Genomic DNA, 24,696 nt, shown 5'->3' with positions numbered 1-24,696 from the left:
TGGCAGCAGTTCGTTGTCACAAAAATGTTCCATCGTTCGAGCATAACAGCCGAGTGCTGGCTTCTTGTCCTGCAAGGGAGACGATGCCAGCTCGTTCCACGTAAAACGCACAGCGTTATTCGTCAGACGTTCTCAATAGCTTCTTCCGTCATTTCTTATTACCGTTGTGCATTTAGGTCCCGATGGTACCGGGGACTAAACGGGGGTGCCCTTGTCGTTCCAGGCAACATCCCACCTTGATTTTTTTAAAAAAAGATTTCTTGATGGAGCCCGACGTCTTGCACTTCGTGGTCTGTCGGTTAGCGTTTTTTTTTCAATCCTACATCTCAAATATCGTTCACACTTCGGTGCCTTCGTAGTTTCCTTCGCCGTACCCTTCGTCTGGAGAGTATCGGGTATCACCGCCGACCGCCACGCAGGCCGCGACCGGAGGTGCGACTACTGCGTTGCGCTTCCAAGAAGTCGCCGTGGGTTCGACTACCCTCCACTGTGCGGCTGCCGCTGAGGGTTCCGGCGGCGAGTAGAGGTCGTGCCTGTACGGCGGTTCGGGTGGCTCTTCGAGGTACCGGTCGGGCAGCGCGAACTGGCCGTAACAGGGGTCAGCTGGATTGGCATAGCCGTTGCCAATGGGCCCGTATCCGTTGGGTTGCCTGGAATAGTCGAGCCCCGCGCCGCTCTTGCCGTGAACCAGGTCGGGCGTCGTCCGGTCTCCGGGTGACTGCGCCGAGCCGTCCTGTGGCGACTGCTGTTGCATGGCGGCCAGCTGGGCTGCCTTCGTGTCGCTCGGCGTTGCCACTTCGACCAGGTCTGCCTTGCGCGCCAGCTGCTTGAGCATGCCTGGAAACTTGGCCCTAGAGGCAGCCAGAGCCCTCTGCCGAGCCACGACGAAGCACAGTATGAGAGCCAGTATGACCAGCGCCAGGAAGCTGGCCAGCACGATGACCACCTTGTAGGTGCGCGAAAGGCCGCTGGCCACCGGTGGCGCCTGCACAACGGCCAGCGTCGTGTTGGCGGCCCGCAGTCCGGCGCGGTTCTCGGCGACGCAGATGTAGACGCCCGCGTCGTAGGGACCCGCGTGAGCCACGGAAAGCCAGCTCAGCTGGAACGGCCCGCTCTGCTCACGCTGCACTTGGAAGCGGGTCGAGTCCAAGTCCGGACCCGACGTGCCATCCGTCGAGTTCCAGGCGTTGGCACCCCAGTCAGCCGCCTCCCATCTGGATGAGGAAGGAAGCGTAAGATACAATGCGTTATCGCGAAAACATGACTTTCTTGAAAACAATAATGTAACTATAACTGAGACAGTCAGAACTGTTATTCGAGACCAGGTAGGAGCGTAGGCCTAGCCAGCGAAATCAGCGACAACATCCGGGTCGAGCGTCTCGTGCTTAGCACTGACAATGTGTTTGCCGAGCTTTGCATGACCCACTACATTCATCATTACATAACAATCGTTGTGTTTTTACATCCCGAAACCCCGATGTGATCCTGAGGGACACCGTTCTGGGTGGCTCTGAAAACTTTGATTATGTGGTGTTCTTTTACGTGCACCTAAATCTAAGTACGCGGGCCTCCAGCGTTTCAGAAATAAATAAATAAATAAATAAATAGAAAAGGAAAACAAGAAATAAAGAATGAGAGAAAGAAAGAAAGAAGGCAAGAAAGAAGGAAATAAAAAAAGAAGAATCTGAATCCCACTGTAAATAGTTAAATAGAAACAGCAAGAAAAGAAACCTGACAACTTCATTTAGCTTCAAAGCATGAAGGGAGAGCAGCAGAATGAGTGGAAAATGGAATGAATGTGAACACTCTTAAGCAACCGCTGCTTGCTGATGGAGCGTACGGGTAGACGACACTATTAATAACGAATAATAGTAGTAGATATTCCCCAATGTGTGCATGTCAGCGAAAGTCGAGCCTACAGAGCAAAACAGGTACACTTAAAATGGGCTCGCTACTTAATGTAGCTTTTCTAATAATAAGAACCCCATTAGAGAAAAACTCTTCAATCGTGGCATTAGACGGAAATAATTACGGAGACAAAGCGGGGCCCATCTCTTGTTTAATGGAGGACTGCTTTTTTTTTTTTTTCGTCTAACGGCGATTGGAGCTCCACAGCATTATTCAATTAGAAAATTCTGTGCTCCGTGTGCTACCGCTAAAACGATCGAAAAGTATAAAACGAAATCAAACTCTAAGTTTCGTAGCGGAATTTCATTTATTTCGGCTAAAGTGATTATCCGGTCCGTACGACTTAAAACCCCTTAGCGCATGGACGGCGTATGTGGGCTTAACTCTTTGTTGTTTGCCGGATTATTATCTTACGTAGTCGTCATTGTCGGCAGTGGACAGAAAGAAGGGCACATGAAAAGCGAGACCATGCACTTATATCAAGAATGAGAAAAAAAAAGATTTACATAACTTACGTGTTCAGGGAAACTTCATCATATAGTTAGCATTTTTATTGTCTACTCTGTGACCACAAGAGCGTACAAAAAAAAAGGCGATTTTGAATACGTGAACAACGTCATCAACGGTATAGAACGGGACGTAACACGAGCGTAAAAGGGCAGCACACAACGTGGACTGACAGCAAACTGAAACTGAAAAAAAAAAACAAAGATCGCAACGCCTGCACTAAGCCACTCGAGCAGCAAAACTGGACGGTTCTGGAGACTATTGTGAAAGCTTTTACGTCTGTGGGCCTTAGCTATAGCTGGTGCATGTTTCGTTTAGGTTGCTTGTACAGGTCATTACTAGGCTTTAGCTATGCTATGCTACGTTGTTTTTACATTGATACGTTGATTCTCCGCGCAGAGAGGTCCGAGTTGAAACCCTGTCAGTCACGGACGCGACGCGGGTGTAAACTGCAGAGACACAACCTCGCGCTGAAACGAAGCGTTCGCACTTCTTGCAGATGCGCGTTGTCGTTCGTGGGGCCCTTCTCGCAGCAGCCCGTGCCTCTCGCGCTCCTTGTTATTCTCTCGCTTAACAGACAATCGAACTAGTTGGTGAGCATTTATTAAAAAAAGAGACAGGCCGCACCAACACGGATGCGAGAAGTCATGACACGGCAAACATCGGCGTTTGCGGTAACTGGATGGTGTATAGCGAATCCCAACGCTGTTACGTCGTCAGAGATTTTTCAATCGCATAAGCACCGAGTGACCCGTTTATCACTATTTGAAGAATATTAGGAACTAAGCACCTTAGGGTCTCCGCTTATCGTCATGTCATGTCGCCGTCATGGTCAATCGCAGATGAGTATGCGACACAGATAATGGGTACATTCCAGAACTCGTCACTAGAATATGTATAGTATCCGAATTACAACCTGATGGTTCGTCGTCTCGTTACTGCCTAAAACGTTTTGTTTGACTTAGAAGTTGTGGTAGAGTTTCCGACGAAATTTACCAAGGTACCCAAGTTTCTTCTCAATAACAAGACACAAACGGGCATCTCAACGGTTAAATAATTTGTTCAAAACACTTCTCCTTGAAGCGTACCTGCAAAGTGATAATGCTTTATTAGCTTTACTCGCCACTGTTCCACTAAAAACGAATCTCAGAACACATATCAGAAACGACAAGCTCATATGAATCTTTGTCAGAGCCAAACGCCAGTGCAGACAAGTGAATTCGAGTAGCAGAAGTAAAGGTTCTAGAGGGGCTTAAGAAGTTCACCGCGAGAACGCCATCTACCTGACGTGGAAAGAGCCGACGCACACTACGCCATGTATGATTGTAAATAAATGTACATGTGTACGTAATTAAAACAAAATCGTCTTCTGTCTCTCGGTGTTCATTAGCGACGATTTCGCTGTGGGAAGCACCGATACACATTGCATCCTCCACCCGATCCCAGATTACGTGTTATGGGAGTTTAAACACCCTTCCTTACATGCTACTTCTCCACAATTTTCGCTTCGAGTACTCGCTGCGAATATCGCTAGCTAACTTGGACTGGTCAGCCTGGACGGTGAAGTGTGTAGCTGATCTAGTACTGAACTTCGTCTTGCAATAGAGCACACGAAGCCGAACGAACACTGCTCAGGCAAATCCACACTGCTGCTCCCACAGTAGCTAGCACCAGATGTCCCTTTAGTCTATTTCGAGTCGAACAATTGCTTGCTGTTTGCTGCATATCAATAAAACGCCTTCTAAAACAGAACCCCGTGGTTCTAGTTCTGGTCATGTTGGACAAATAAAATATTGGGGCAGAATTCCACTTAATTTATTTAGGTTAAATGTCATTTACCTATTAGAAGAATTATTATAATAATTTATACAATTCATTTAAGGACTGTCAGCAGTGGGAAGTGTTGCGGCCCCTGGTGGGACAGATATCAACCGCGCGTTTCCTTCTACATGGCCTCTGAGATCCGCTAAGGAAGCGCGTGAAGCACGAAGTCAAATAAGTGAATAAACCTGAACACACAAACGCCGACGTGCAAGTGCCACTACCCGACATTAAAGTCATTTTTTTGGGATCTCTTACATATATTTTTTTGTTTCATTGTCCCGATAGAAGTGGGGCATTTTTTCCTTAATCGACGTAGCGCGTTTGAAACATAGGACAAGGAAAAGGACAGAAGGGAGCGCTTTAGAGAGTTTAGTAGGGTGGCAATAGAAGGTTTTTCATCTGTTTGTCTGTTGTTTTCGAATTTCATGAGCATATATATGTACGCTCCTCGAAATAAAGTTTTGTTGGAAGTAAGCGCTCCCTTCTGTCCCTTCCCTTGTCCTATGTTTCAAAACGCGCTACGTCGATTAAGTATGTCTTACCAACATGTCCAACTTTATACTCTAGTCAAGTAGAGCATACTGACCTGAGCACAGCGGGCGGGTCTGCGCGGACTCGGCAGACGAGCGTGGCATTGCGTCCTTCTTGGACGCTGACCAGAGAATCGGCGTGCACCTGAGGCGGGCAGGCGAACTGCTCGAGCGCGAGCTCGTCCCACGAGGCCGACTCGAGCCGCGGTGGACCCGCGCAGCGCGGCGGCTCTCCCAGCGGGATGTTGCGGGTGCGCATCCATCGCCGCAGGCTGCTCAGTCGGCAGTCACATTGCCACGGGTTGCCCTACGTGGGACGGAAAACGCTGCCGTTGGCACGAGAAAAGGCGGGATGCGACGTAAGCAGAACCTGCTATTCTGTGTACGACGTTCCCCGCACTGCTGTGCCGGAGTGACTACAGTTTTAGAAGCGCACTAAGCTTTGGGGCAATTGTTGTTTGAGGTAATGAAAAATGTGGATGGATGAAAAACAACATATGGTATATCACTAATTTTACAGGCACACGGGAACACGGTAACACGAATTACATGCGCTAAGGAACACCATTATGAAATATTATCAACTTTGGTACGATCAAATGGGCTGTTAAGTATATATAGATATGTCTAGAATTAGGCTGAGTGTCAGTTTGTAGCTTACGAAAAACCTTAGCTCCATGACAGCTACGTTGTTAAAGCCGAGTTCTACTTAGTGCGCCATTCAGTTAAGGCTCTCTCGAAACAAACAAGTCTATTCTCATGTAATTAACCGCCATGTCCCCCTAATATTATGTCTTGCGTAGACATCTTGAAAAAGAAGATTAAAGCTCATCGCTATAAGTGATACGTACAAATATCCTTCCATCCGTACAGGTCAGACTACCAATTCATTACCTGCAGATGCAACGTGGAGAGTCTCGGAAGTGGGGACACCGCTTGAGCCGGCAGCGTCGTGAGTCGATTGTAGTCGAGCAACAGAAACTCCAGCGCCGGTAGGCCGTCGAGTGCGCCGGGCTCAATGGATCGCAGTTGGCACCGCGACAGGTGAAGGTACGTCAAGTGCTGGAGGCCCACAAAGCTGCCGTTGTCGAGCTGTGCGATCGGGTTGCCGCTCAGCTGCAGCCGGCGCAGGTGGGGCACACCCCGCAGCGCGGCACTGGGCACGGCCGTGAGCAAGTTCCAGCTGAGGTCCAGTTCAACAAGGTTGGTGAGCTGCTGGAAGGCGTCCCGCGCCACGCGTCCGAGTCGACACTGAGAGAGGAACACCCGCTGAAGGTCGACCAAGCCACGCTCCTGGAACGTGCGGCCGGGCAGCGAGTGGAAGTTGTTCCGTTCCAAGTGGATCACCTGCGAAACACGGTCCAATAGAGGTCATTTAAGAAAGTACTGCTAGAGACGGTCAACGCGGATGTACTATAAAATTTAAACTTCATTAAAATATAGCAGGCCTAGCCAGGTGACGTCGAGTTAACTCGCGCCCGTTGTGGACCGAATAAAGCTGTTTCCCTCACTCACTTCTGAGCAAATCAGTATTCTTGGCATATCATTAGAGAAGCCTGCCAGTCGGAAAGGCCCCAGCATGTGAATTTAAAGTTTTGAATGTAAAGTTTTGTCACTATCCGTCAAGGTAGTCCGGAGATTACGGTGCCCCATTGCTATACGAGATCGAATCCGGGCTGCAGAAGGCCGCATTTTCGATGGAAGCGCAAATGCTAGAGGCCCGTGAATTTGATCTTCGGTGCACGTTAAAAGACGATCACAGCATATCGATGGAGTGAATGATGATAACTGGGGCGAAGCGTCCAACCGTCCGTTCGCTCATCCATCCGTCCGTCCACCTACCCGTCCACCTACCCGTCCGTCCGTCCGTCCATCCATCCGTCCGTCCGTCCATCTGTCTTTGTCCGTCCGTCTACCCGTCCGTCCGTCCGTCCGTCCGTCCATCTGTCTGTGTCCATCCGTCCGTTCGTCTGCCCGTCCGTCCGTCCGTCCGTCCGTCCGTCTGTCTGTCTGTCTGTCTGTCTGTCTGTCTGTCTGTCTGTCTGTCTGTCTGTCTGTCTGTCTGTCTGTCTGTCTGTGGATATGCTGTGCTGGCAACGCCGGAGGGATGGAGTGCCCTAAACCATAAGGAGTTTCGCCCCTAAAGATCCCTGGTTATGGTAATTTCCGGAACCCTCCACTCGATAATAATATCGCAGGTTCGGCATGTTGAGCTCCAGAAAGTATAATGTTATCTTTGTTCTACGATTGAGGACTGGTAAGCTCTAATATTATTCACAACGTAGGCTAGACGGATGGCAACGCCGCCTTTTAGTCGGAAGTGGTCCCGCAGTTCGTTGACGCTCCTTTGCAATTTTTATAAATCACGGCGTTTTTCTTAAGTTTCTCTTTTTTTTCTTGTCGAGAGGCGGCGTTGCATTGAGTACGGTGCATATAAGACCAATATTCTTAGTAGGAGCTAGACTTAGTAGGCTAAGGTTGCCAGAAAATCACTGCGAGTCACTTTCTACGTTGTAGGACATTAGCAAAAAAAAAAAACGGTTGTGCGCATGGTATTCACTAACCTGCAATCCTTGGGGCAGACCCACAGGCACGGAGAAGAGACCCTGGCTGACGCACTCGGCTGTGTGCTTGCCGCCTTTCCACTTGCATGTGCAAGCGCTGGGACAATGACCCGACGACGAGGTGGCCGCGCCCGACGGAGACTCGAGACCCGAGGCTGCCGCGGCACACAGCAGCAAGGCCAGCGCTGCGCACCACATGGCTGCGGCCGGAGACATCACGTGCGACTCGTCGGTAAGCGCTGTCCTCCTTCCATCGTCACTCTCCTCTCACCGTGAAGGCGACACACCTGCGGTCAAGTTAATTCGTTGTTATTGGATGTACAAATACGGGCTTACACGATACATGCAGCATCAGGAGGCCCCAAAGTGTGATACTGCCAGGGGACCTTCTTATCATTTGAGGTTTACATAGAAGGTGCATAATAGCTGCAAGAGCTAAAATTGTGGAAAAAAATACGGAAAACGCATTCAATACAGCACAGGTTACAGTGAAATCGAAACAGATTTATGTACCAGACACAACGACGTATACGTTCAAACATTCCTTGTCAGTGGCCCGGAGACCACTGCTAACGCACTCTAATCGGAGTCTACTTAGCAAAATATATACGGCAACATATACGACAATAAGAGCCCGCTATGCGAGGAATGTCCAACGTTTTACTAGCATAGTACTGCCAGAAATTAGGGGACACTAATTCTTCGCCTTTAGGAGTTGAGCACGATAGCCATATCCTGTTCCTAGTGCGAACTTCGAACACTTAGTGCATAAGACCTTTAAGAACTTGCTATGCACCCACTACGTGTCCTTAAGGGAATACGCGCAGTAGTGTGCGAGTACCTTCTGTAGTGAGTTACCAGGTTTAAACCCCGAATCCATTATGATAATCACATGTTCTGACGCCCACTGGCAATGGGCGCTTGTACCACGCATTATTACTTCGATATTTCATGTTGATTGTAAAGCATATGTGTTCGTTGCTACTTTCACTACATTTCCAAGCATGCACAGGAAGCTCTTTGTTCTTTTCACGGCATCCCCAAGCAGACAAGTGGCCGTGTGGTAGAACATCCGCTTGCCGCGTAAACGACCCGGGTTCGAATCCCACTTAAACCCAAACGACATTAGATCAGTCCCCACTGTTACCCGTGATTGTTTGTCATTTATTTATTTTATTTGCATCGTTCTCGATTTTTCGGTCACGCACAAGATGATTTTTCGCTCACAACCACCAGCAACGACGCCGACACCAGAACTTCTGCGAAACGAGCTCTTCACCGCGTTGAAAATCAAAAGGCAGTGAAAGTAAACAACACGTAAACGTTCGAACAGTGTTGGGACGCTGCGCTGTTCTGCTGGAAGCTTCACGAAGAACAGCTCAAGCCGATCGACAGCGCTAAGAAGACGGTAAAGGCCTCGGGTGCCCTGGACTGAGGGCGCCATCATTGCCGGAGGTATTTCTTGGCCATAATAAAATATTTTTACTCACTCGTATTTGTGGTGGTGTGCACGGCTTATAGCAGAGACAAAAATACTCAACGGCCGTGCACCTTCAACATATGTGGATAGCGCATCCGTAATCAAGCAAAGTGTCTAAGAACCAAGTGCTAGCCGACAAAAAGAAACATTTAACGCTTATCAGTCTGAACAGACAAAACATGTCGTATAGAGACATATTGGCCGCCTTAGTCGCATGAGATAATCACTCAAGACTTGCACCGATGCGACAGAAACATTCTTTGTCGCTGTCACTTGTTCATCTGCCCCTGCATTCTCTACAAGTTCGGTCGTCAAACAAGGTAAAAATGTAATGGTCTATATCGTTTAAAGTTGACGTGAGTCTGCCACTAGCAAGGAATATCGAAAGGTGAAAAGAGGTCAAATACACCGTGCTTTGCACTTTTCTTTTGCACTGCATTCGCGACATCACACGCATGCAATCCCCAACTTTCTTTTTAAAAAAATAGCCAGAAAAGCTGCTGCTCATGCCGGTCCTCGTTGCTTGCTGCCTACTGTTTCGAAAACAATGACACCAGATACAGACAAACGGCTCGCGTCTTTATTTCACCCAAGTCGTTGTAAGCCACGTTCATATTAAAGACATCACTGTTCCATTCATTTAGCGGTTATCGAATTTTAGTCCAGTCTTCCACTGGCAGTTCGCATGAAACCGCGACTCTGTACACGGGCCAAGAGGTTGGCGCGCTCTTATCGACCGGCCAGCGCGGTCGGACAACGTCGTTTATATTATCGCGCAACGGCACGTCCAACGCCGTACCACAGCCCTGTCTGAAACGCACGTACACCCCGGACGGCGCAGGCTTGCCTGCGATAGTCTCCCTATCTCCTTGTCAATCAAAATCACCGCACCGCGGCGGCAGCAGCGGTGTGACCCCTGGCGCTATTGCATGCATGGTAGTCCTGCAGGGGCATAGACATTCTCCGCGCCCTGACAGCAGCAGAAGCAGCAGCAAGACACGTGGGGCCGCGTGGATGTGAGAAGAATGGAGATGCGCTGACAGGGAGGTGGCGCACGGGGGTAGCGGGTCCCCTTTCCAAGCCCCTGACACACAAAGGCAATCGCTCATGGCTGGGCTAGAAGGGTGGCCACCACCGCGAGCGACCTGCTCTGCCCCCTCGCATCATCATCGCGAGCATTCTGGGCGCATTCGAGCGCCGCGCGAGTGTTTACCACTTTCTCGCTAAAAGGATGCAGCGCTGAGTGAGCTTACGTGAGCTGAAGCGAGACAAAAGACGCGACAGCTCCCGCATTCATTCCTTGGTTAGCTGTAAGCGTATAAGTAACGGACGATTGAATCATAGCGTTTTAGAATATAATTGCATACATATTACTCATCTGTTTAATTGTACCAAGAAGAAAAAGAAGGAAGGCAAATGAAAAAAAAGAAGTGAAATAATCCGCGTACGACATGCTTTCCGATATTACACACAACGTAGCAAGGCCATAGCTAACTTCAGGAACCTAGAAATCATAGCTCTCAAAGCAGCAGAATACTTCTTTTTAGTTAAGTATACGAACGTGCGTTTGGATATGAAGATGACTATTCTTTACGCAGTGACCAGGGGTCTTTGTCGTGTCGGTGTCCCATGGTATTGTTTTGCATTAATTGCTTACCGTTGTGCACTTAAAGGAATAGATTTTCTATATAACGTTTCTTTGTTCATAGGTACTTTGGTGCCGCTTACCTGGAGAAAATTCATGTTTTCTTCGTGCGCGAAATAGAAAAGCCGGGGGTCTTCTCTTTAGACCGTTGTCCAGTTGTACACAATTTAAGCATACTTACTAGTAGAATGCTCATAAATATTTTAAAAACACCTTCGGCGTTCTTATTGGTTTATCCGACTCCCCAGGAATCGTTGATAATCGTTGATGTGCATACCACTGGCAGTAGTTCACTGAAGGTTTTTGCCACGGATTGACGAATTTTGTGCGACGTCACAATAAACGTGGATTTTATATGGTTATTTGACAAAAGCCTATTTACTGAGCGCAGAAATTTTCAGGGTGTTATGAATCAGCGCAGCTCTAATTTGGCTGGTCAGCTGTTAACGTGCTTCCTTAGGGAGAACTAAAAGAGTTCCTTACGTGTGTTTCGTTAATTGAAAGAGCGCTTTCCTGCAAATCGGGTATTATCTCCCTTACAACAGCAAAAGGGCACTTGCACCCATTGAAAACTTGTGTACGTAGATGACAGAGCTAAGTGAATGTCTCAGTCGTTGTTTTAATTGAGCTGCAATAAAATCTCGCCGTCTATATTACGCCGACTGCTGGCAATAGTAAGCGGGCGAAGTCGGGAGTCCACGAGTGGGAGACCAGCATTCCCAGCGCTTACACTTTGAGAGTTCGCGCACTTGTAGAGGCGTATAGGCAGAAGTTTGTTTTGGAGAGGGGGTGGGGAGATGCGCAATTTCGATTCGAAGTGCGGACCGGGCAGGCAAGTGTGGTCGAGTGTCATTTCCTGCTGTAGCACACGGCAGCAAAAAAACTTCAGTGGAACGTGTTTGACGTGCCACGTTCTGGCTACGCCACTGCTAGTTTGAGTTTCTTCACCACATAGTATGTGGTGAAGATATGGCACATGTGGGACACCGCTGCCGCGTGGGTTCTGTCCTTGCACCTGTAAGGCTGAATATTATCGTGATCTGGCCGCGATTAGCCATTTTATCCGCTAAGTAATTCACGTGCTTATACAAACAACCAAAAAAACTGGAAAATATCTCCAGTTGATTGACTATAGGATGCAACAACTGCTCGATGGCTGCCGCCTCCCATTATTACAGCAGCTCCGGCGCGCACCAATATGCATTCATTGAGCGGCACATGCTTCGTGGAGTGGAGGGGTTCAGCTATAGTGAGTGAGAAGTCGTGTCCGACTGTTTCTCAATCGGGACGGCAGAAACGGCCGGCACTGCGGGAGAAGCGCAGGCTGCAGCGCAGCACGCCTGCTACAGCCGCTATCGCGAGCTACGCGGGGCGCCGACTGACGCACGACGCGTCAGTTGGCAGTGCGGAGGCGACCACAGCGGAGTCGCAGGCAAGCCGGCGGCGAGCTAGACGTCGTCTCCTCACGCTGCGCGGTCGCCCGCGATGCGACCGGTAAGCCACCGCGTTGAACGCCCGAAAGCAGGGGCCTCTAATTAAACGCAACCCGCTAGCGCATGGGACCTAACCACGGCTGGCCTCCAAATTAAGCGGCGATAAGGGTTTGAACGCCGGCCTGCACCCTGCCTGCCTCTCTGCATGCGGTTGTGCCAGGGCCTTGCGCTTGGGCGAGAGTAGAGGAGGGCGACCGTGCGTGCCTCTCGACATTGAATGGCTGAAGCTCTAATGCTACCCCCCCGCCCTTCCTCCTCCCATATACCATTTCTCTTACACCAGCCTTCTTACACACCACTCGTTTGCGTGAGAACGAAATCACGGTCCACAGCGAGGGACAATCTGCACGCGGGGGCAGGCTGTAGGGTTTGTTGAAGGACTGGGAACAACGGCAGGGCCCTCTTGCGCTAAACAGAAAATGGGCACTGTATACGACGCGCGCCTTTTGTGCGAGCGAGCTTGCCGAGTTTTCATATCCGATCTAGTTTACACCACGCGCTGCAAGTGCCGTATCTACAGCGCAGGCCTTTGCCAAGGCCTCAGGCCGGCCATCTGGTGTTTTGCTGCGCTGTCTTTCTCTGCTGCGCTGCGCGTGTTGGCGCGATTTCAAGGCTCGGTGGTCGCAAAAGTGGAAGTGCTCACGCCGCTCGTTTGTGGTGGAGGGTAATTCGAATTTCAACGTTAGGAAGAATGCATTCAGTGCGGTGAAGCAATTAGGAGTTCTCCTTATTTTAATCAGGCTGTGTGCAGTGACATCTGGAACCCACATATTTGAGGAAAACATCTAAAACTATATTTCGGTCACTTTGTCAATTAAGACAACCACTAAGTTGTGTCCTTCTCTCTCTACTATATATATATATATATATATATATATATATATATATATATATATATATATATATATATATATATATATATATATATATATATATATATATATATATATACGGTCAGAAAATGTTCAAGACCACGAGTATTATTTTGAAGGTGCAAAGCGTCCTCACTTATTATTCAGTCTAAAAAGGTAAAAAGGAAGACAAAAGTGAAAAAAATACATAATATGCGGTAATATTAATGCACTCTAAAAAATATCGAGTAAAAAGGGTGTGTTTTTGTCCCACAACAATAATCGTCATCAGGCTTGCGTGCGCTTCCTTTCTTGAAAACTCGGCGCTGGCCACTTTCCTATCGAGAATGCAATGTAACCCTGATAATGGGCATGTCGATCATGACCGGAATGTATACCGGGCGCGGGGCGATAGCGCAAGGGTGGAACGCAATATAGATGACGATTATTGTTGTGGGACAAAAAGACACCCTTTTTACTCGCTCTTTCTTTAGAGTGTCAAAGCGCATCTACTGCAAGAAGTCTCGCTAGCTTCCGTAGCGCTGATGCATAAAATGCTTAGTGCGCTGCTGATGTATAAAACAGAGTACAGTAAATATCGAAGCCACGCAGAAGTGAGCGAACCAGAGAGCGAAGTGTTTAATGGACTCGGCCGGAGTTACAGAGATAGAGAAGAAGAGAGAGAGATAAATAAATAAAAGGAAGAGACAGGGAGGTTAACCTAGAAGAACTGCTTTGCTACCCTGTACAGGGGTGGTGAAAAAGGGTCGGGAAGAGGATAGAGATAGAGAGACATAAAATAAATTAGAAAAAAAAATCACATGCGCACAAATAGATAGAGAAGAAAAAATATCAGAAAGGTAAGGAGGTTAACTAGACTAAGAGAAAGAGGAGGAGATACACATTGCACATAACATGCACACACAAGTCAGGTTTCAGAGGCGGTCGCACAATAATGTTTTTCTCAAGAATTGTACAAACGTTCAATTTCGCCAAGCACCCAACACATTGGAGATATCATATGCAAGATAGCGTTGTAACAGGCGCCGAACAAACAAACAGTAGCCGCTGAGAAGCCGGCATCGAGCTAATATAAGATACCCGGTCAGTCATTTGTCACGCACAATATTTACCCCCACACAGTTGAGGCACGACCGCTTTCTCTCTCTCTCTCTTCGTATCAGTTCGTGCAGCGTGTGTGTGAGTGTGTGTGTATGTGTTCACTTGCTTCCTTGTTTGCTTAAACATCAATATATAATCTATACTTCTATCTCTCTGAGCTTCTTACACTTATATGAAGCGGGAAAACGCACAGCTTAGGCAAGGACGAGGGGACAACACTTGCAAGGGGATTATGCTTACAAAGGCGAACGCCGTAGTTGCCTCATCGAACGCGAAAATACCCCGTAGGCTTCGTCGGCGTCCACACGAGTGATGCCAAAAATTATCAATGCTTGTTGACCTCACTACGACGTCACGTGACGGCGTCATCACACAACATCGTCTCTTGGTCAAAAGTGGGCAGATCACGGAGGCAGTGGAAAACACGAGCTTGCAATGCCGCCGATCTTAGAGGCGATGAAAAACCACGTAAGGTGCAGGATCCCTTCTGAGGAGGGAGCCTTAGAATCAACACATTGGCTGGAAAGAAAAGAAACAAGATGGCTTTTGCCTTCGAGTCACTTTCGGCGATGCCTAAAGGACCCTTTGAGTTTTTACTTAGGTATAACTTGCGTATTTTTATTGCTATGTATGCAAGAAGAGGATGGGGCCACCACTCCATTTGGTTTAGTCCTGCGTGTCTTACACCCAGGTGAGGTCACAATACACAAGACGAAAGCCGAACAGTTCACACGAAGCAAAAAAGTGGGTACTACGATGCCATCCCTTGAAGAATGCGTGCGTTCGATTTCAAAACGGAAGCAGGGAAATTCAAAAGCATCTCTTACTCTCTATCAGCGAAATGAAACTTCGGTTAACGTTAAGTAGAGTATAATTTCCAAAGTAGGGCATTCCAGTGGTACACACGCACAGTTTCGTTTCGTTGGTTGACGATTTGTAATACAACAGAGAGAATGAGGCGTTCAAATTTACAGTCGATTTGTGGTCTGCATTAGTATATAACACGGCGGTTTCGCGCTTTCCTGCCTTTCGGAAAATTTCAACTTACGTTGTAATGACTCAACAAGAACGGCGCTTGCATGAAGAATGAAGAACGGTTGCTTACTCATAACATATTTATTTCGGGATCGCCAAAGCCGTTTTTTTCACGTAGGCACGTCATTTTTAGTCAATCTCTCATGGTCATTTTTTCTTTAGTCATGTTATGACAAGATTTGATCAAAGTGGTATCATAATTCCTTGAATGAGAACAAAATGAGTAGCAATCACATTACGATGATTTCAAAGCAGTAATGACCCTATGATAAGAAGGTCAACAGTGTTGACTAATTAATCTGTTTCCTACAAGTCTGATGCCACAAGAAACAAGCATGTCTACGAGTATTATGCCTTATCCAGCGCAATCGGATCAGTATATCTGCAAACGCCCATCTTGTAGCACAGCACAGAAGAGCAGATGCACCGAAATACGTAAACATTAGCAGAATAGTGTAAACTATGAAAGGTCGTTTCACATGTTTTTTTTTTTTTGGTCACCTTTGTTACTGTATGATTCGCGCAGTTTCACTGTCGTATGTTTCCTCCTGTATACAAATTATTACCAAATATTGCGCACATAAGAAATTCGTCTTGATCCTTGGTTAACGGTTGAGACGTTAGGCATGTAACACACCACTTTGAAGAGTAATTACGTTATTGTTCTGGAGTTTAAGGCAGGCTGCTAACCAACAAATGCGCTTGCTAGTAAATAACTTCAAAATTTTGTTCCCTGATACCAGAAATCGATAGAAGCAAGTCTGTTAACTCGAGCTTTTGAATACGCTCCCTCTTCCCTCTAGAAAGTTCGTTAACCCTAAAAGAGCAATAACCTATTATATGCGAAAAAGCAAATTCAGATACTTTGTTAGGCAAATAGCTCCAAAGCAAGCACTTTTTCAACGCGCTATACGGCGCAAGACTGGCATAGCGATTGCATACCGCGCAGCTCACATTGCCTGAAAGCACGAAACGAAGAGGAAAATACCAAAAAGGGGCGCGTTCAGTGCATCGGGGGGGGGGGGAGGGAGTGGGGGGATAGAAGGAACGTAATGGTGAACTGCCCCATCCCTCTTTTCTAGTAGCAGCATAGCATGGCAGTAGAGAATGCAGTGCTAATAACAGACAGCGTGATTAGGTTCTCATAATCAGGTTTCCTCCAGTTGCGTCATTACAAGAGGGTCCAAATCGCCCATCCAAATCACCGCTAAGGCAAGTTTGTCGTTTACGCAACTCTCGTCTACTATACAGAAACGCCGCTACTGCACGCTGCTACGGCATGAAAGAGCAAATCACTTTTTGGGCGCGACGAATCCATGTCTGGAAGGGGCCGTAACTGGTGAGAACAAAAGCTGAAGATTGTGCGAGGCACTACTGGCTTATTAATGCTCTTCATTAAGCAGATATCAGGTTTTATTGCCTTTCCGCGCTCTCGGTGGTTCTTGCTACCAATTAGAATTGCGCACGTTTGCTCGAAAGAAAAACAAACTAACAAATGCGAAGCACTAATGTGGCCGTATAGGAGTGCTCTAGTAGCCGAGCTGCAACAACTGGAGTGGCACCTGCACGATGCGGTGCATCGGGTGTGCACGCTTCCTCCAATGCTAACGACTTACGAACTTCGCGTCACGTAGCGCACTTGCGTAACCATCAATGGTTTGATAAAGACACGTTCGGTACATAAGAAAGAGACATACAGAAAGGGAAAGGCGCGTTTTAGGCATGATGTCAACAAGGCGGAGTAAATAGAAACCGTTTCCCATTACAGAACAATAATTGCGGCCTATAGTAGACTGATCAGGTTTAAATGAGCCGTTTACGAAGCCGAACAACTTCGCCCAATAACGACCTGTAAAAGAGGTGCTCCCCACGTGTCACCTCTCTCTCGCTTCACCCTCTCCACTGCTCGCCACGTTCGAGCGCACATCGAGTGAACGCTCGTTTATCTGCGATGGAGAGGACGCCGGAGAGCGAAGCTCCTTCGCCCGCCGAAACATGCGCCGAAGCGAATTCGCCTAACCCGTGTTACGTTTGGCCCGGAAGTTCGTCTCAGCAGACCCCATTGTGCGTAAGCCGGTCTGCTAGAATACTTTCAACCCTATCAGCGCTTGGTCAAAAGCACCACGCATGAGGCTGTCCTGCAGGTAGGCCAGGCAGTTCGCTGTGGTCGGGTTACGAAGAACCCAGCGTGAGACGGCGTCATTGTTGCAGTTCTCGTGAAGTCAACCTCTGCAGACAGCCATTGTCGCATTCGCGAAGTCGTGACAAAGAACCAACAGTTCGGAAGCGTGGGAAGGCGTCGCAGTGGCCGTTCTCAGGAATCAAGCACCTGGACGGCCTTGTTCGAGAAAGTTCCGGAACAATGTCGCAGAATGCAGTCATGGACCGCTGCTGACGTTCGTGTCAGCGGCCATATTCTCCCCAGAGGAACTTGACTTTCCCTCTCCACCAGACTCTACCTCCTCGCCCTGTGATGCCTTCAAGGCGTGGGCCAGGTGAGCCATTGTGTGGTGCGTTCGTGCTAACCATTGGACATTTTCATCCACGTTCTTCTTCTCACGAGTGGCCCAATTTCGGCACCCTTTCTGGTGGGTGGACCACTGAGACTTCACGTCAGCTAATTCGCGGCAACAGTGGTCACCACCTGCTTCGGACCTCCGCGTAAGTAAACAACGAGCTATAACAGCCGAAGACTTTTTTGTAAATAACTGCTGAATCTCAGCTTAATCTGAGCTGAATCTCTGTTCAGTTCCATCTTTCCAACATGTAAATAAACCCTTCGTTTTATCCCCGAGAACGCGTCTCCTCACTGGCGAGCATTGGATATCCGGAAGATGGCAGAAAGCCAGCTACCATAATGAAGCCCGCCGTGCCTTCATCAACCTCGAGCCTACGCACCCGGCCGTCGCCGGCGTTGCGAAGGTTAGCAGAACCAATCGCGTTCGCGAATGATGACGTCGCGCCAGCAACACCAACGAGGCGTGATCCAGGAAAGCCGAACGCAAGCGTCGGCAGTGGAAGACCAACGATACCAACAAGGTGAGAGTCAAGCACGCCGATCACGTTCGAGAATGGAGACGGTGCGCGGGTACCACCGACGAGACGCGAGCCAAGGAAGCCTTAGAAGTGTGGCGGTTTGGGCTAGTTGCTATGACATGACGATAGCTATAGCGCGACAACAGAACGACGATAAAAGGACAAGAAGGAGACGAGCGCTCGTCTCCTTAATTCTTGTCCCTTTGTCGTCGTTCTGTTTTCGCGCTATAACTATCGCCGAGGAAGCCGTGCGGAAGCGCTGACACAGGAAGGCCAATGCCGGTGGATCCTCGACGTCGTCGGCAACGTCGTCCCCAACGTCTCGAAAGTGCCACACGCCATCCACCGAATCGCCCACCGAATGGCCCGCCTAATCACCATGCGCAACGCTGCCGCTTCGTATTCCATCAGTGTTCCCTTTGGGAAGATGTTAATTTTTTTCCTTTCTCCTAACCATATACATCTTCCGCTGTAAAAGTATTTATGTAATTTGCCAACAACCTTGACGTGACATCACAAACCTCGCGTCCCACCACGTTGGTACTCCAGCGTGGTAGTTTTAGCGTCGCGAGATGAAACCATCTACAGTATACCAGTAGTTTCAAATGTAATTTGACTGGAACTTTTTGAGTTTTGCGTAATGTAAAAGTCGTAGCACTGTGTGCTTCACTCGAGGCTTGCGTGACAAAAGTACAGAAAAAAAGTGGATGCTTGAAGAGTTATTAACTTGAACAGAAGGTGTGTTGCCGCGTCAAATGACATTTCCTGTCCAATTTTTTTTTTTATCTCAAAACTTACGTTTAGGTTCATCTGAAGGGCCTCCAATGGTGTTCTGGTTGATGACGCTAAGCTTTTATGAGCGCAATTTTTGAACAAAACAAGAGAAAAATATACATGAATGTGTTGAACAACAAATACGCTAAACAAATAGTACGATTTCTTTTGATAAAGTGGACTAATCCAGACCTCCCTTTCCAAAATTGTGCTTGGTTGCACAGGCTTGGCCCACCTTTCACCATTATAGAGTGTTAATCTCCAGAATCGACTGCTGAGGTTTATAGAGCGTCGGAGCTTTCAGCTTACGTCAAAGCAAGGAATACCAATCCCTGAGGCCTTATGATTCACGTGGCGTGACTCATATGCTCAAAGTGTCCGCGACTGCCGTCTTGTCTGCCAGTGTACATGATCGCAACGGTAATTTATTTTTCCCAGGGTATAAACACTCACGTAATATCAATAAGTAACAGCGAGTTATGCCACAAAACACATGACAGTGCCATCCAAAGGAGATTTTATGCCATGACTTAGATAACTCCATCCGTTGAGGTGACACACGTCCACAAATATAGATGAATCATGCTAAGCTCTACTATAATACAAACGCTGAAAATTAGTGTTGTGCTGGTGTATCCTGCAGAAGTGATGTACGCTAATTCATGACGTTCTGTGTAAGGAAACAACTAGTAATATGTCTTGTGAACTTGGTGATTTCGTCAAAGTGCTCAAAAATGAGGTACTCATAATGATGTACCACTAAGCAAGCAAACGTCAGTGACTTTGCTGCTGTATTTATCGACTCAGGGACGAAGGCCTCACTGAAGCTATCCTTGAATGGATTTTCTCTTCATCTCCCATTCTACGCGTAGTGATGAACAAATAACTCGAATCAGACCAAATCAAACATAATCAAGCGTTTTCCATGTAGATGCTACGTATTCAAGGTAAGCTTCAAACGAGTACAGAAATCTACTACAGTCACTTGGAATGCTTGCTCGTATGCGCTTATTTGAAACTGAAATTTGGGCGAGTTTGTACGATTGCATTTTGTAGCACGTTGCGCAAAAGAACAGACAGAAGCGAGAAACAGAGACCTGAGACATCTGCCATCTCATGTATATGCTTCATCTGAGGTCTTTGTTCCTCGCTTGCGTCTCTTTTTCATGCTACTTGCTCCAGTACGCCATTGCTTATTCAGTTTTAAATATTCAATATCGAAAGAAGTTCTCACTTTAGCCGTTCTTGGTATGAAATGAAAAACATTATTAAGACAAGAGCTTGGGGGGGGGGGGGATTGGAGCTTGTCGTGCTAAATTTTACGTTTACAGCCTCCCCAAGCTTACCGTACGAGCAGCAGCTTATCTCGTTTAATCATGGTCCTCTGCACTCAATTTCACGTGGAAAATTTCCGGCCGGCGACGTGAGCTGGACGCGGGTAGAAACAACACAATGCTTCGCCCGCAAAAGAAAAAAAAAAGGTGAAATGCTTTACTACCTCTGGCGTCTACATAGAAAAAAAAAAAACTTAGTCGCTCGAAGAAGTGAAATTTCACTGCACTAGTCAAGTTATGGTTAGGCTTTCTGAAAACATTTAACACCTGGTTAGGCGCAAATGCACGTTAAAGCACCACTCAGTTATCTCATTCGTATAAACCCTCAGTGCCACTTCACGGGAGACGACGTGAGGCACCTCAGTTCCAATAAAACGTTTCTTGATTTTTTTTTACAGCAGGAAGCGGGCATAAGATCGTTTGTGTATTTGGTTTTTTTTTCTTGTTTTTTGTTTCTTCGCGTCTATATCTTCTCACGCGGACAACCAAAAACCTGATATGCGTGAGCTAATGCTTTCTGACAACACATGCATACGACTTAAAAACCGTTCTTTCGGGTTTTCCTTTTTTTCTCTCTTTCTCTGTTTTTAACGCTTTAATTCTCAGCAGCCTCGCCGAGATAACTCACGTATTCTCCCCTCATTTCCCAAGGCAACGTTTTTTTTCTTTTTTTGGCCTCCTTGTACGCACACGCAATGACGCAATTGCACGAGCTACGAACGGTGCTTTTGCATAGACAGACAGAGAGAGAGAAAGACAGAAAAACTTTCTCCCTTCTTTTCTTTCTTGATCGTAACAAAGGAAAATAACTTCAGAGTGCCGCCAGTGTGCGAGTGCCTAATAAGGCCCCACCACCCTCGCGAAGGAAAAAGGAAAGCCGTGCGTCCCCCAACCAGGCAAGTCCATTAAACTCGGCGGGATCTGACCAGTGAGGCGTACAGCAGTTGAGCTGACGCACTGTTCCTTCTGTGCCGGCGCCAAAAAACCCTCCACGAGCTCTCATACCAAGTCTGCGCGGTCCTCCTTCAAGCTTTCACCGCTACCGGCGTCACTATACTGCTGTAGTTGTCGTCGCCACACGCTGCTCTGTCCCTCCTCGCCTTGGTTGATACTGCTGCTGGTTCTTTTAAAGAGAGTCGAGTTACTTTGCCTTGTAGCGCATCCAGTCTCTCTTACGCGAGGCCAGCAATAGTCGGAACGCGGACTTGTCTCGTACTCAGCGAGCAGGGCCCGTTTCGCTTCGGTGAGCTTCAGCCGCGGCCACTGTCGTCAGCGGGCGAGGATTGTCGCTCCCCATTCCAGCCGCCGAAGCAATCCCAGCCTCCAGCACTCGCTCTCTAAGCAGGCTAATGGGGATAGCGCGCAGTGACTATACGCGCGCAGTTGTTTAACGCACGGCTGTGACTGATTTCGGCTGGCGCTGTCGTCATCGAACTTCACCCATAGAAAAATAAAAGAAAAGCGTGTACGCAGCGTTGAGTGCTTCGTGCGACTGTTGTTTCTGGAGTGCTTGTTTCTTCGAAGCTCTTGCGGACTGCCCGTTGAAATACCATCTTTCTCTCAACCTACTTTCTTTCAAACTAAGTGCATTAAGTCGACACTATCGTGGAACAGAGCTCACGATGTTGGCCACCATTCACATTATTTCCTAATTAAGCAGCCTCTCATGCGCAGTGCGATCGCGACGAGCGATGGTGCGATTGTTTACAGAGTAGATGTGTGAGAGGAACATTTTTTTTTAGACTGGGTTGAATACATGTCAAATACGAGCCGACGGAAATTAAATCAGATATACAATACATTTCTCAGTAGTCTGCCGAACGAAGTACAGCATTCACACGTTTACGTCAAACAGTTTCCGTGATAACAGAGAGTGTCTGTCTTTTGACTGCACGTATATAATGTGGTGTATCTTACTGATAGCACACCGTGGACCAGACAGCTAAGTCCTGGGTCATCTTCACTGACTAAAGAGCAGCGCTGCAGTCGCTGAAGTCTCCATGCACGCAGGATCAACTCGTTACAGACATCAAGCGTCTATGCAAGAAAGCCTGTGACCTCTATCTCCGCATTGTTCTGCAGTGGATACCTGCCCACTGCGGAATACAAGGCAACGTCTGAGCTTGAACGCTGCCAAAGCTGGACATCGGCTGAAATCGTCGAGATACCTTTCTCCAGGCAAGACGCTGTAAAGCTAGTGTCGGCACACGCTTGGCGCCTCCAGCGATCCCTCTGGAGAGACCCTAGCCTACAGTATGGCCCTCTGTAGAAGATCGATCCGTCGTGTCACTTCAGGATGCCGCGAGACCTCAACAAGCAAGACGAAGCATCTTTACACCACATCCGATTAAACATCGCATATGCGAATTACTTCAGGAACAAATTACGACTGTCAGACTCAATATTGTGTGTCCAATGTGACTTCGTAGAAGACATCAATCACGTCCTCTGTGAGTGCACGATATACGCATCAGACAGTCTCTGAAGATGGCCTTAAAAATACAACAGGACACAAACTTGGAGTTGAAAAATATTCTATCCCCATGGCAGAACAGCTGCAGTGCATTAGATTCCACAAAAACGCTACTGACATTCTTACGGGCCACAGGCTTGAACGAAACGTTGTTAATAGTGCAGTGCATGTTAGTGACTGTATGTGTTATGTGACTGTTACGCGCGTACGTAACTGTATGTGTTGTGTGTTTATCACTGTATATACTATGGTCATCAACCGGCGCCTGGAGTAGCCTGTCAGATGAAAAAACCAGGCAACCCTCTCAGCTCCCCATTAAAATATTTCTCTTTCTCAAAAGGAGCAGGCATGAGCTCAACAAGACATTCGCAAACTCAGGACTCGTCGTAGCATACACGGCATACACGGTATCACAATGCGTTTACAAATGTTACCCATGCGGGTCGGTTAGTATTTGTGTACACGTTCGCGGCATAACCAGACACGTTTATCATCTGTAGCAACACCCATGATGAAAAAAAAAAAAAAACTTATTTCGTACGGTTGCTCCAGGTGGCACCGACTGCTTCATTTTGAGCTGAACAGTGATTAGTAATGAGGTTTGCCCAATGTCTGGGGAACATACTCTTTTGTCTGCGGAAGGCGCGTATATTATAGTTATGAACGGCTTCGCAGTAAGAGCTTTTCTGTGAGCTCCGAAGCACTGTTCACGCAGTAAGGTAGTAAGGTTATTGATTTTCTCTTCCTTGATAACCGTAAAAAAATTTTTCTCTCATCAGTGTGAAATGTAGAAGAATTGCTGTTCTATCTCCTACAACGTTTGTTTCGTCAAAATTTCTAGCTACCTTAAGTAACAGCGCAATTTGACCTTCAACCTTCATTTACAATTTCGTTTAAAAGTGATGAAGTATTGATCAAGGCCGACACGCAGTGATTGTTAGTTTTTTACCGTAACCGACTAATTATCTCACTGACATAGACACAACACCATGCGTGCCTATAGTCCTTAGTTTCATTTCGACTCCACTGCAAATATTCCCGAATATTCGTTCAGAATCCAATGTAACAGCTCGAAAATTTGTAAACTACTCGAGAACAAAAAATGGCTATAAAGCAATAAAGCACGTTCTGGCTTCACTGACAGAGATGAAGAAACGTTTATTGATGAAACAGCGAGCGGGACGAGGTCGCGAAGTGAGGATAGGAACAGCCAAGCTACGCAGGAGAAAACGCGAGTCTTCAGCGAGTTCTATCTCGATTCCTATAGATCACTAATCACGCCAGCCCCACCGTACGACCCCACTTTCTGTGATTACTCGCACATCACGCGAAAGAGCAGAGCACGCGGAGAGAAGGAACGGGCAGATAAACTGAAAATGATGACGGCGCCCTCTTCTAACACGAGAGCTGCGAACGTTGTGATATATCGGTAGCAAGTAATTAGCTGCCCTGACCGGCGCTACAGGAGCAGCGGGGTCGTCGTATCCCCGCTCTAATTTATCGACAGTTTCCGACCCCGCCCAAAAAGAAAAAAGAGACAACAGGGGCGAAATGGATAACGACCCAACCCACGCTGCGTGAACAATAGAACACGCTCCACTATGGCAATTTCATTGACGGTGTGATAATCGGTAGGCTAGTAACCGCGACGGGGGAAGGTCACAGCGGTCCCGCAATACCAGAGTTAAACAAAGACTCGAGCACTGATGGCAAACCTGGCTCTGCAGCTTCGTTAGGCAGGGGATATTGTCGCCCCCTTCGGGGAAAGCGCGTGCAAGATCTAATACTGTCTATCTTTTGTGGAGAAGAATAACTCGGCTGCGTAACAGCAGCGTGGAGAATAAAAAGAAAGCCTTCGCCCTTTCTCTCCAGGCCTTCGAGTTATGTGGGCCTGCGCAATCGTATTGATAGATACGATTACTATAACCTAACCCATCCTAAAAGTAGATTTTAAAAAGATAAAGGAAGGTAATCACGTAGCGGACGATGCATTAGGTGCAAGCAGCGGGCCGATGTGCCCCAATCTGAAAAAAAAAAAGTTGCATTGTGGTGGCTTAGCTGCACTGCAGAAAAGCCACGCCGTAAAACGCATCAGATAAGCGCCGCGCAGATCGACCCGT

At 47.6% G+C, this 24,696-nt stretch overlaps 1 protein-coding gene across 2 annotated transcripts in view; it reads right to left on the bottom strand.

Moving 5' to 3' along the window:
• Positions 1-251: 251 nt before the first annotated feature.
• Positions 252-24,696, bottom strand: part of LOC119170038 (uncharacterized) — a 265,750-nt gene continuing 241,305 nt past the window's right edge. For both annotated transcript variants that reach the window (XM_075880854.1, XM_037421064.2), the window contains exons 3-6: positions 7,334-7,620; positions 5,664-6,116; positions 4,826-5,076; positions 252-1,214 (exon numbers count right to left, since the gene is read on the bottom strand). In XM_075880854.1, the coding sequence (XP_075736969.1) occupies positions 338-1,214; positions 4,826-5,076; positions 5,664-6,116; positions 7,334-7,549 (1,797 nt within the window). In that variant the 5' untranslated portion in view covers positions 7,550-7,620 and the 3' untranslated portion in view covers positions 252-337. The remainder of the gene's footprint in view (positions 1,215-4,825; positions 5,077-5,663; positions 6,117-7,333; positions 7,621-24,696) is intronic.

Source organism: Rhipicephalus microplus, chromosome 2 (genome assembly GCF_043290135.1).
Source record: "Rhipicephalus microplus isolate Deutch F79 chromosome 2, USDA_Rmic, whole genome shotgun sequence".
Classification (NCBI taxonomy): Eukaryota; Metazoa; Arthropoda; class Arachnida; order Ixodida; family Ixodidae; genus Rhipicephalus; species Rhipicephalus microplus.
The sequence above is the reverse complement of the archived record's forward strand: the minus strand, read 5'-3'. Positions and strand labels throughout refer to the sequence as shown.